Source organism: Balaenoptera borealis (assembly GCF_965194805.1).
Source record: "Balaenoptera borealis genome assembly, chromosome: 17".
Classification (NCBI taxonomy): domain Eukaryota; kingdom Metazoa; phylum Chordata; class Mammalia; order Artiodactyla; family Balaenopteridae; genus Balaenoptera; species Balaenoptera borealis.
Genome location: NC_138876.1, coordinates 34,152,719 through 34,166,057, shown reverse-complemented (window position 1 = coordinate 34,166,057; position 13,339 = coordinate 34,152,719). Strand labels below are relative to the sequence as shown.

At 35.7% G+C, this 13,339-nt stretch overlaps 1 protein-coding gene across 6 annotated transcripts in view; it reads right to left on the bottom strand.

Moving 5' to 3' along the window:
• UBR5 (ubiquitin protein ligase E3 component n-recognin 5) overlaps positions 1 to 13,339 on the bottom strand; it is a 141,362-nt gene that overhangs the window by 91,524 nt on the left and 36,499 nt on the right. For all 6 annotated transcript variants that reach the window (XM_082364182.1, XM_082364185.1, XM_082364183.1 and 3 more), the window contains exons 2-5: positions 9,322 to 9,366; positions 8,865 to 8,946; positions 8,317 to 8,393; positions 7,459 to 7,578 (exon numbers count right to left, since the gene is read on the bottom strand). In XM_082364182.1, coding sequence (XP_082220308.1) covers positions 7,459 to 7,578; positions 8,317 to 8,393; positions 8,865 to 8,946; positions 9,322 to 9,366 — 324 coding nt within the window. The remainder of the gene's footprint in view (positions 1 to 7,458; positions 7,579 to 8,316; positions 8,394 to 8,864; positions 8,947 to 9,321; positions 9,367 to 13,339) is intronic.

Below are 13,339 nucleotides of genomic sequence, written 5' to 3'. Positions count from 1 at the left end.
TTTTCTGTAATCTAAAGCTGTTCAAAAATACCAAGTTTGTTTTAAAGAATATGTACATGCATAGAGACACACACACAAACACACTAGATTGGTATGTGTGTGCCTGTGTATACATGTATATTTATTTCCATGGAAATATTAATACGTTCCAACATTTAAGTCGGGAGATTTCACATAGAAATCCAGATTTGTAGCTTTTCTTAAGATAAAAGGGGAGGGGGATAATGCAAGTTTGCATTTGGCAACAACGGCCCTGCTGTATTGTATTTCTCCTATGGTAACATCAGCTGATCAGTTGCCTCCTTTAAAAACGGGGCATCCACTTACTTTGTCGAAGCCCTACAACCTACTATCTTACCACCTTTTTTGACTGGGGCCAGCTTCAGCTGTTTACAATTACAATGGCCTGCTTGGCTTTTACCTTTCAAACCCTGTACTATTAGCTCAAATTAAACTCCAAAGGAAATATGGTAGCTCAAACCAATGAAAAGCAGCTTATACCTATCATCTATTATGGCCTGTGATAACAAACAACGGAATAAAGAGACTTTTGATACTAATATTTCCATTTTAAACATCCCATTAAACACAAACTCTTTTTTAAAAAATATTTATTTATTTATTTTTGGCTACGTTGGGTCTTCGTTGCTGCACACAGGCTTTTCTCTAGTTGCGGTGAGCAGGGGGTTACTCTTTGTTGTGGTGTGCGGGCTTCTCATTGCGGTGGCTTCTCTTGTTGTGGAGCACGGGCTCCAGGCGCTTGGGCTTCAGTAGTCGTGGCACTGAATCATTAGATCACTCACTTCAGCAGTCCGGCTTAGTTGCTCCGCGGCATGTGGGATCTCCCCGGACCAGGGACCGAACCCGTGTCCCCTGCATTGGCAGGCGGATTCTTAACCACTGCGCCACCAGGGAAGTCCAACACAAACTCTTTTTCTCCAAATAAAGTTGGTGTTCTTGCCCTTAACCTGGTCTGAAATAAGTTTAACAAAAATATCCAGGAGATTTTTAAAATATCTCCCAGGATAAATTTCAGTAATTATGAACGGGGAAAAGACAGCAGCTAGAAATCCTTAGTACGTAAACCTGCCAATTTAGTGAAAACACCAAAGGGAAAAGTATTCAAAGTCCCAGAAATTTTGACTGCTATGTATTCCTAAGAATGATCAGTTATAATAAATGATCAATTCTCAATTATCCATGCTGATGGAAAAGAAAAACAGTACCAGTCATCCCAAAATCTTTCAAATGCAGCTCTCAAATACAGAGACCACTTGCTCCCTAATTCACAACACTTCTCTGAACCCAAAGGGAGCAAGCCAGGACTCCGAAGGTAAGGGGTTGGGGACCAAGGTCTGTGGGGATAGTCTCTTTCACATATGACTGCATTTGGTAAATTTGCAGATAAAAATCCCCTCTGGGGACTCAAGATTTGTCTGTTCTAGATTCTCTATTACATACAGTAAATTGCAAGCTTCTTTAAAAGTTTATTGTAATCAATACAAATAGGGGGGAAAAAACTATACAACTCAAAAAAAAATTTTTTATGAAGGATAATCTTTTTGACTCTAAAGTTTCTTAATTTACAGAATAACGGATCACAATTTCACCATCAACAAACTGAGAAAAATTTCAGAGAGGCCAAGAGAAACAATCAGCCTTTAATAAGTGCTTACATTTTGTGGACATCTGCAAGACCAAATAAAGGTAAACATATGGCTTAGCCAATGGGACACTGTGACATTTTTCAAAATTGCAATTCAGGAACCCAATGCTAAAGAAAGCTTACACAGAGTCCGCTGTAGGGGGTGGGGGGAGGGGGGAGGGAGACAGAAATACATGATTCAAACAGGAGTGCAAGCCAGGGTGAGTAAGGGGGACTCAAATTTTAATGATTCTCTCTGCACTTTAAAGTCTTAAACTTAGCCCCAACCTTCTTTGGAGTAGGTCTACTGAGGTTTTATTCAAGCTCAAATGTACTACTTTATTATTATATTTGTTGCATATGTTATTAGCAAAGTCATAAAATTCCACTACTCTCTTTCAGTCATTCTGTCATGCAGTCTATTATAATTGGTTATACCCAAGTTTTATTTATAAAGAGAAGAGGATTTAAATCTAGGACAATTTGAGCGACATAAACAGCAATGGATTATAAACCATAAAATAAAACAAATATACGAGACCATAATGATATAAATAACTCAACAGAAACAGACATAAGTGGGCAAAGAGGGAAAGTTCTTCCTTACAGTCGAATTTCAGTAATGAGTACAAAAGAAATAATGAAAAAAGTTTTTAAAAATCACTACTTGGGGAGTTCCCTGGTGGTCCAGCAGTTAGGATTCAGCGCTTTCACTGCCATGGCCTGGGTTCAATCCCTGGTCAGGGAGCTGAGATCCCACAAGCCACGCAGCATGGCCAAAAACAAAACAAAAAAATCACTACTTGGCCAACACCACAGTAACAACTAAAGCAAAAAATCATCAATGGATGGTAAAATTAATGAGCAAAAGTACGATGGAAAACAGGATATTTACATAGTCATGAAGTATCTCTCCACAAAATACATACAAATTACAAAGGGGAAAACAGTAACTTTATAGTTGAGAAGCCTGGCAAACACCACCTTAACTAAGTGATCAGAGGTATAACCATCACCAGGGATGAGACATGTCAGTATCATGTGTCTCCTGATACGATGCACTGAGAAGGGCACATCATCACTTCTGTGGTATTCCTGCCAGAAATGCATGACCTGCAATACCAATCAAAATCCCAGCAAGTTATTTTGTGGGTATCAACAAACTGATTCTAAAATTTATAGGGAAAGGCAAAAGACCTAGAATAGCCAACACAATACTGAAGAAGAACAAAGTTCTTTTGACTAACTGACACTACCCAACTTCAAGACTTAACTGTAAAGCGACAGTAATCAAGACAGCGTGCTATTGGAGAAAAAAAAATGGACAAATAGATCAGCGGAATAGTAAAAAGAGTCCAGAAATAGACCCCCATAGAGTCAACTGATCTTTGACAAAGGAGCAAAGGCAATACAAAGAAGCAAAGACGGCTGATTCAACAAATGGTGCTGGAACAACTGGACAGCCACATGGAAAAAAAGACACAGACCTTCACAAAAATTAACTGAATACTGATCACCGACCTAAATGTAAAATGCGAAACTATGAAACTCCTAGAAGATAACACAGAAGAAAATCTGTACGACCTTGGGTTTGGCAATGACTTTTTAGATATGATACCAAAGGCACAATGAAAGAAATAACTGATAAGCTGGACTTCATTAAAACGAAAAACTTTGGCTCTGTAAAAGACACTGTCAAGATAATGAAAAGACAAGCCACAGACTGGGAGAAAATATCTGCGGGCGACATATCTGATGAAGAAGGCTTCTCCAAAATATACAAACAACCTGATGGAAAAATGGGCCAAAGACCTTAAAAGGCACCTCACCAGAAAAGATCTACAGTTGGTAAATAAGCATATAAAACGATACTTCACGTCATATGTCATCAGGCAAATGCAAATTTAAAAAAACAAGATACCACTACACACCTATTAGAATGACCAAAATCCAGAACAATGATAACACCAAAGGGTGGTAAGGATATGGGGCAACAAAAACTCTCACTCACTGCTGGTGGGAATGCAAAATGGTGCAGCCACTTTAGAAAACAGCTCAGCAGTTTCTTACAAAACTAAACATATTCTTAACCATATGATCCAGCAATCGTGTTCCTTGGTATTTAACCCAAAAGAGTTGAAAACTTACGTCCACACAAAAACCAGGACACAGCTTTATTCATAATTGCCAAAACTTGGAAGCAACCAAGACGTCCTTCAGCAGGTGAATGTGTAAATAAACTGTGGAACATCTACACAATGAAATATTATTCAGCACTAAAAAGAAATGCGTTATCAAGCCATGAAAAGACATGGAGGAACCTTAAATGCATACTATTGTACTAAGTGAAAGAAGTCAAGCTGGAAAGGCTACATACTGTATGAAGCCAACTATGTGACATTCTGGAAAAGACAAAACTATGAAGATGGTAAAAAGATCAGTGGATTTTTAGGACAGTGAAACTATTTGATATGATACTATAATGGAAGATGCACGTCATTATAAACGTATCCAAACCCACAGAACATACAACACCTAGAGTGAACTTTAATGTAAACTATGGACTGTGGGTGATGATGTGTCAATGTAGGTTCATCAATTGTAACAAATGGACCACTCTGGCGGGGGGCGGTATTGATAACAAGGGAGGCTGTACATGTGTGGGGACAGGGAGCATATGTAAAATCCCTGAACCACCTTCTCATTTTTGCTGTGAACCTGAAAACTGCTCTTAAAAAATAAAGACTTTTAAAAAAATGCATCACCTGGGTTTAATCATGAGGAAATAACAGACAATTTCAAACATTCCACAAAATAACCAGTCAGTTTTCAAACTCATCAGGGTCTAGAAAGATAAAGATTGAGAAACTGTCCCAGATTGGAGGAAACTACAGAAGCATGACAATAAATGCAACATGGGATCCTGGATTGAATCCTGGAGCAAAGAAATGGTACACGTGGGACAGGTGGTGAAAGCTTTATAAACTCTGTAGATTAAAGCACTGATCAGTGTTAATTTCCTGGTTTTGATAACTGGACTATGGTTATGTAAAATGTTAAGATTTGGGGAAGTTGGGTGACATTTTGCAACTTCTTAAAGTCAGATTATTTCAAAATAAAATGTTAAATTTAAAAATAAATAAAGAATACAGGATTAGGAACAAATGCCACTACATAAATGTATAAACTAAATAAGGGATCAGCAAACTTTTCCTGTAAAGAGCAGAAGAGTAAATCACTTATTTATTAGGCTTTGTAGGCTAATCAGTCTTAGTCATGACAACTCATTTCTACCATTTTAGCACAAAAGCAACCACAGACAGTAAATAAAACATCAAGCATGGCCCTATCTCAGTAAAAATAGGAGGTGCCGGATTTAGCCTGTAGGCTGTAATTTGACAACCCCTCAACTAAAAAAAGAACTAAATTTTAATCTCTAAACAGGTAAAGTTTCACATAGTATGATACATAAGTTATTCTTTCTTAAATAAACATAAACAAACTTTTTGCAGATTTATCAAATAAAATGAAAATTCCATTTGTTATTACATATTATTTTCAGAATTCTTTATCATACACTGTTGTTATGTTATGTGCGTGCATAGAACCGTTAAAAGGAGATACCTAACATTTTAATAAAAACCAGAGCTATGATTCCAATGAACAGTTCTAGCACAGAATGAGCTAAAGGATGCACTCAACTAAATGACCTCCCTCTGACCTCAAGTTAAATTTAGTTCGGCATAAAAACAAAAAAGAAAATAAGTACCTTGGGATCTCAATTTTTAAATGTAACTTTACCTAGAAATTCAGAGTCAAAATAAAATGTTTAAAAACCATCTTCTCCTTAATTATATTTTCAAACAATTTAATTTGCTTCTAGTTATATTTCTCTGATCAGCCTTTGAACACATATGCTGACTTGACTGATCTGGCATTTGTCTAACCATTAAATGAGTAATTTCAGAATATTTGGCTATTCAAAAAATCAAGGTATAAAATGAATAAAATCATCTGGCTTGGAATCTGTATATGACCCCTTTAGTTCACAGCATATCAACTTTAGATAAAATGGAAGAAGAGTTGAGTATCTAGTTTAAAAAGTAAAAATTTTATAAATAATTTTAAAAGTAAAAATAAGGTACAAAGTTCCAGTTATAAAATAAATAAGTCATGGAGATATAATGTACAGCATGGTGACTATAGTTAGTAACACTGTACTGCATATTTGAAAGTTGCTAAGAGAGTAGATCTTAAAAGTCCTCATCACAAGAAAAAAAATTTGTAACCATATATGGTGATGGATGTTAACTAAATTTATTGTGGGGATCATTTCACAATACATTTGACCCTTGAACGACACAGACTGAACTGTGTGGATCCACTTATACGTGAATTTTTTTCAATAAATATATTGGAAAAATTTTTGGAGATTTGCAGTGATTTGAAAAAAGCTCACAGATGAATCATGTAGCCTGGAAATATCAAAAAAAAATTAAGAAAAAGTTAGGTAGGTCATGAATGCATAAAATATTTGTAGATACTAGCCTATGCTTACATAGGCATAAGGTGAGTGATATTTAATATAAAACTAATAATGTGTTAGTTTTCTTACTGTTTTACCCCTTTGCTTTCATAGAATTACATTACCATACATAATGCTTCTCTCTCTCAATTGGAGAAACTGCATATCAGCCTATCATCACAGGTAAGCGTGTTTTTTTTTTAATGTAACAATGTTTCTAATGCTATATGATGAATATGACTGTAATACTATATGCCATAAAATCTTTATACCAATTCATTCATTAGTGTATAGGTTAGGCTACCATGAGGTAATCATACTGCTGCTGCTTTGCTACCAATTCATGAATCACTATACCTGTAAATAAATACGAATTTTTCACATTATCTCTTCCTTTTTGATGTCTAGTGTTAGTAATACATATAACATCTAGAGTTTTGTATCAGATAGGACAATACTGTCATAGGTAATGACAGACAATTCATCTTATAAACAGATGATGTAAACTTACGGTATCAATAAATACAGTACTGTTAATATATTTTCTCTTCCGGATTTTCTTAATAACATTTTGTTTTCTCTAGCTTACTTTATTATAAGAATACAGTACATAATACATATAACATACAAAATATGTATTAATCAACTGTTTACGTTAATGGTAAGGCTTCCAGTCAACAGGAGGCTCTTAGTAGTTAAGTTTTGAGGGAGTCAAAAGTTACAAGTGGATTTTTGACTGTGCAGGGGGTCAGTGCCCCTAACCCCTAGATTGTTCAAGGGTCACCCGTATACACAAATACTGAATCGTTACGTTGTACACTTGAAACTAATATAATGTTATGTGTCAAGTATACCACAATAATGTTTTTAAAGTAAAAACTTCATTAAAGGCTGTAAAGTTCAGTTACATAATCGTTTCAAGCCTCACTAAATTAATTCAGAAAGAACTACCGTATTTGGACACTAGAAAGAAAGAAATGTTAGATTTTTTTTTTACCCAAGAATTAGTCACAAATAAGACCAAAGATAGTATCACTGAAAATTTTTAAATAACATAAATGACACGATAAATGCATGCAGCCATTATACATTTTTAGAAGGACAAAAACCTCGGTTAACAGTGATCAGCCTACGTGGGGTGTTTTGTATCATGGTGGCTCACCATGTGCAACAGGAGCCCCTGCTCAGGGCTCAGGAGTTCGCTCACTCCATCGCTGGGGAACATGAAATGAGCACTCACAGAGCAACAGCCCAGACCAGCGGATGCCATCTTCTGACCACAACTTACCCCAGGGTGTTGCCTGCCAGCCTGCCCAGAGTCTCGGAACCTGAGAGAAACCACGGGGAGTCGCTTGTCCTACCAGGCCTCGATGTCCTCCCTGCCCCCGAATTGCTATTCAACTTTGACCTGGGAAAAAACCAAAAGGTAGAAAAATCACAGAAGAGTCCCAAATCCCTAGGAACAAGCCTGGAATTCCAGGCCTCACTACTCTGGGACCTGTTGTGGTAAAATATCAGCCTAACAATTCTCTGACTACTGTTACTGAAGTGGATACTTCAGATCAAAGAGCAAACCTAGCAATTTCTAGTCTCATAACAATCTAGTTCCTGTTTGAAATTGTTTTCACGGTTTAACTGCAAATGAATTGTTCCTTAGATTTTTTAAAGTAATCATATTTTCCTTAGAAGCAGTCAACTGAAAGTCATCATACGTTATCCAGCAACCTTTTTTATATGACGTCACTTATACAGGCCAAAATTCTAAAGACTCTGTCATTTTCAAATTGAGCTACTTGATTTGGGAATATTAAAAGGGAAAAAAACATGATCCGAAAAGTCAGTTCACTCAAAGAGCAGATCTGTCTTGGGCCCTACCACATACACATCATTCTTCTGGTAACCTATTTCTGTTAAGTGATCATTGACTCCTCTGCTACTTTTAATGCAAATATTTTAGCTATAAATCACTGCTTGCATAAAAATTAAAATCAAACCACAAAGTAACCATTTCACTCTATTTTAAGCATCTCCTTTTCTACAATGCTTTTTTTTTTTAATTTGAGGGTTCCCAAAATCAAAACACAGGTGTAATATAATACCTTTAAGAGCTAAATATTTATTAAATGGAAAGGACATAATGTCTTACCCATCATTATTGTCAGGTTTACCCAATTCCAATCGGTCTGGCTGTACTGAAAAACCAATCCTGCAAACTCTACCATCCTAGAAGCAAAGAAAATAGAAGAAACTTCCAAAGTAAAAATGTGTATTAAAACTTGAATTTATTCAACGAACAAATTATGTACCTATCACTGTCAATTCAGAAGGCAACAAATAAGCTCCCTTCTAGGAGGCACTCACACCTGAGCTGGGGAAGTATGGTCTGTATACATTATCATAAAACCAGTAAAAATAATTTAAAATATCTCCATCTAACAGAATTCAGAGTAAGGAAATGACTAGATACCAGGAACTTCTCCATTCTCTTACTAACTAGTTTCAACCTCTAGTAAATCATTTGAGCCTTCTCCGGGCCAGAGGATTTATACAATAAGGAAATGGAACTGGGTGGTCTCTGGAAGAACTACTGCAAGAAACTGCTGTTTTCCACGGTTGAAAAGGGAGACACATGATGATGCACAGCTGTATTTTAACATCCATTTTCATTTCTCTACCGTAGAGTAAACGGTTTACCTCAAGAAGAAAGGCAGCATGATTTGGGCCCACCACACACTGTTTAATGGTAGCCTGTTCCAACACATTCAAAGGGGGATGGCTGGGAAATAAAGAAAAGTATGCAAACAAAATTATTTTTTAAATGGCAAATGCATCCTAGGGTTTTTTAGAAAATCCAATTAACAAAAGAAAAAAATTGCTAGTAGAGCTTGTTTTAAAAAACTAATATTTACATATTTTAAAGCAATAATTGAAAAAAATTATTATATCTACATAGTCATTATAGCTCTTTGGTATGGCAGAGTTTTTAAAAATCAGTATGAACACAAACTGTAATTCAAATGAATGCAACCCATAAAAATTTGATAGTTAGATTAAAATTTTCTTAATAGCTGCTGCCTAAATATGAGTACTTTTTCCTAATTAAAACAAAATCATTCTTTTCAGGAAATGTGAAATATCTTAAATCTCTTACCTGTTTAAATTATATTTGTTCAGTTTCTCTGAAACTTCCCGTAACCTTTAAAAACAAAACAAAACATGAATAAACCACATGTACAAAGCCTTTGTAAATAAAACAGTTCTGATTTGGTAATCTCTAACAGTAGCATACAAAAATTTTACTAAGCAAGAATTTTTTTTTTTATTACCTTTGATTTCTGTCCCAAAAAAGATCACAAGTCAACCGTGCAGTTGCCTTCCCTCACCACCTCATTTGCAACTTCAGTCATCATCATCTTAGTATTTTACAGATGAGGAAACTGAAGCTTCTAGAGTTTATTTAAAAAACCGGCAGTAGAACTGGTACTCGAACCAACGCCCAATGGAAAGCCAGTTTTTAAACACTGTACTACATATGCCAAGAGACTCTTGAATGTACATGTACATGATGAAATGAAAATATTTGGGAAGCACATATCTATTAAGAATTTAATATAAAGAGGCAGAAACAATGCAAAAGCCAAACTGACTTAAGGTGAGAATAGTCTCAAAAGTTCTTGAAGGACCTTGTGACACAATTGTATAAATTAAAACCTTAGTGCCCATATCTATAAAATAAAGATAACACCTCACATTTTTAAGAGTATTGAATATGCTTAGAAAAATCTCAAAGGGCTGTCTAACAGAAAGATATTAACTCATGTTATCTATTATGATTTTGCTGTTTCTCTCAAAGAAACAGTCTTGAATTAATATAAAATATTGTAATACTCATTTAAATTGGGCACTTTTGTCAACCTAAGGAAGCCATTTTATAATACAAAGATGTATTCAAATGTAGAGATTTTAAGAGTTCAATTCTATTAAATTACCAAAACAAATGCCTTTGAAAACTTTTCCAGAAATTATTCTCTTAAAAATAAACTGAGCATTTTAGGAACAACAGGGGAAAAACTTAGAACAGTAAATCAACAGGGAATTCCCTAAGTTTTGCTTTCTAGAGAGTGACAAAAATACATGAAATCAAATTTCAATCATTCGTCCTAACAGATGAAAGTGGTATACATACTCAAAATTACTCATGCCTTAAAGCCAGTTTAGGATTTAAAAGCTACCACCAATCATATAACATATGGCCAAATAATCTAATTACTTTGATAAAGAGATTCTAATAGGAGCCAGTTGTACTTCAATTTTACTTTATCCAGTAAAGTTCTAACCTCTGTTCAATGATGAGGAGTATCTTTCAAACACTAAAATACGTACAAGCAAATGTCCAACACTAAATCGTATTTCTAAGCAAAAATAACTTTCAAATGATGCCATACTTAATTTGTCTACCAAGAAGTAAATACTCACTAGTGATTTTATTCTCACTCCCAAAGAATAACATCAGATCACGTGTGACTCGGCCCTCAATAAAATACATTTTCATTTTTCTAGCCTTTCATTAACAAAAATGTGTCTTCTTCAGTACTGTAAAGTCAAGCTTTTTGACCAAATCCCAGTTTGCTCATTTATAAGGCACATATCTGTGTTTCAAGGCAAGATAAAACGCCATAAGAATAACGCACTGTGGAACTCATGAGCTCTGAGAGAAGGCTGACTAGAAAATGGGGAGAAGAAAATAGACTAGGAGGCTCCAAACTGAGAGGCTCCATTCTGGGCAATAACAACAGCCCTGAGAGGACCCGGCCGGAGCAGAGGCAGGAGTTCTCATTCTCCTCAGCCCACACTGACTATGAGTAATTCATAAAACTCTTCACCAGACTACAGACTAGAGCCAGACTGTGAGAAAAGACTAAGAAAGGTTTGATTTCCCAAAAGCCATAGCAGTGACACTTCCGAAAGATACTTGTTCACCAGCATACAACTAAACCCATTCATTTCCATTCCTTTTTTCTTAGCCCAACACTGTCTCTAGCGTTTTCACAAAGAAAAGGGGTGGGGGTGGGGATAAAACTTGTCAAAGCCTTTTCAAAGCTGTACAATAACTGAGATTAAGAATTAAATGATGCTTTCATGGCTCCAAATACCATTCCAGGCAAATAATATCTATAAAACTAAAGTAAGGTTTGAGGATATCAAGATGCTAGAAAATAACAAGTCAAGAACTCAAAAGCAAACTTCAGGTTAGGAAGGGGACAGAGGAAATGTTTACTGACATCAAATTTTCTAATATTAAAAATCATGGTGGACTCCATCTGAAATGTACACCCATTTGTACTGGAAATAATACCCACTGGATAGCAAGAAATCTGGGGTTTACTCCCAGCTCATCTACTACCAACTGGGTTCATTTAAGCCCACTAGGTTTCCGGTCTCATCTACGTGAAGAAAGACTAATAGTCCTCTCTGGTTCTTTTCAGTCTTGAAATTGTTATGAATGTATGAAAAGCAAATATATCAATGGAAGATATTTATGTAATGTTTATATGAAATAGCACTTACTGTCATATTCAATTTCATCGTACCCATCTGAAACTTTCATACACAGATTAATTTTACATGGACACTTAGAGTATTTCCCCAAATATCAAATTTGTTTAACTTCTTAAATTCAATCCGCAAAATTTACAGAAAACGTATCATTTTTCCAAATCTCAAGATAGTTATCATGACTAAATTGGCCCCATACACATTAGTTTACATGGATCCCAGATAACAGTAACAAAGAAACCTTCAAGCAAAGGGAAAAAAAAAAAAACGGTACTAACTATAAAATAAGGAGTACTTTGTTCCCCTTTACATTATAGAGTCTTCAGAAGACATGTAAATCCCAGAACCGCAGGCCACTGATCATATTCATTTAAATTTACTGAGTTACTAAATGTCTCTACAGAAGTATTAGGCACTCATCTAATTTAAAGGATCTTCCTCCAAAAGCTTACAATGCTTCAAGTTATTAACTATATTTCCTCTCACAGCGATATTAACAAAAGTTTTCCCTGTTTTTAAAGTAAAATATAAACCACCCTACAGCTCACCAAATTCCATTTCAGAATAAATCTTTACATATGACTGAGAAGGAAAACAATTTTAAGAACACAGCATAACATTACAAAATAACCTAACTCAGCATTTAATCTCATTTCAGAGACAGGCAGGAAAGTCTTTGTGAGGTGGCTATAACATACAATGGATAGGTAAGCAGTGAGCTTCTGACAATCCTTAGTACTCCTACACCAAAGATTTATTCTATATTCTGATTCAATAACCTATTTTAGTCCTTCAAATTTACAGACATTTTACAGATCGAGAGGCTGGAATTTTTTTTGAGCACCAAGGTAAGGTAACAGCAAACCGATGTTAACAGAGAAATCAGCATAACAGTACTTGCTAGAGGGTAACGTATTTCATAGCTGCCCTTGAAATTCCCTACAATTTCAGTCTCATTTCCCCCAAATTTGACATTATAATTTCACAGATTAGTCATCTTTTGATGACTCTCAATTGACAGTAGCACTTAACGCAGGTTCTTCAGTTTTACAATTCCCTGCCCTAATCCTAAATCCCCTGCCATCTGTTCAGACACATACACCCCTAAAATGAAACCTGTTAGATTCCTAGCTAAATTTCTAAAAGTAAAAAGTTTAGGTATATCTGGATTCCTAAAAGGCTCCAATTCTCCAGGACATAAAGATATTCCTGACAGCCCACCTTCTACAAGATGATCCTTTTGCTATCCCTGGAACTGTAAGATCAGGCATACCCACCCACGTTTCACGTGTATCAGTACTCACTTTAATGGCAGAAAGTGGCATAATCTGCCCCCAGTACATTTCCTCCAGGAACATTATTATTATTTCAGGCCCAGCTCAAATGCTACCTCCTCCATGTACTTTTCTGGTAGCTCTGATTTTCTTCCTACATAAATCTACAGCCTCTCCCTCACAAAGGACCTTCACTGTCTACTTGACATTCTACGGTCATTTGTGTTTCAATCTGAGCTAGCTTCAGACTTTAAGCAAAGAAGAGATAAAACTTACCAAGTATTTCCCCACTCTTCCACTTCTTTAGATAACAGTCCAACAGTGAAAAATGTACAATAA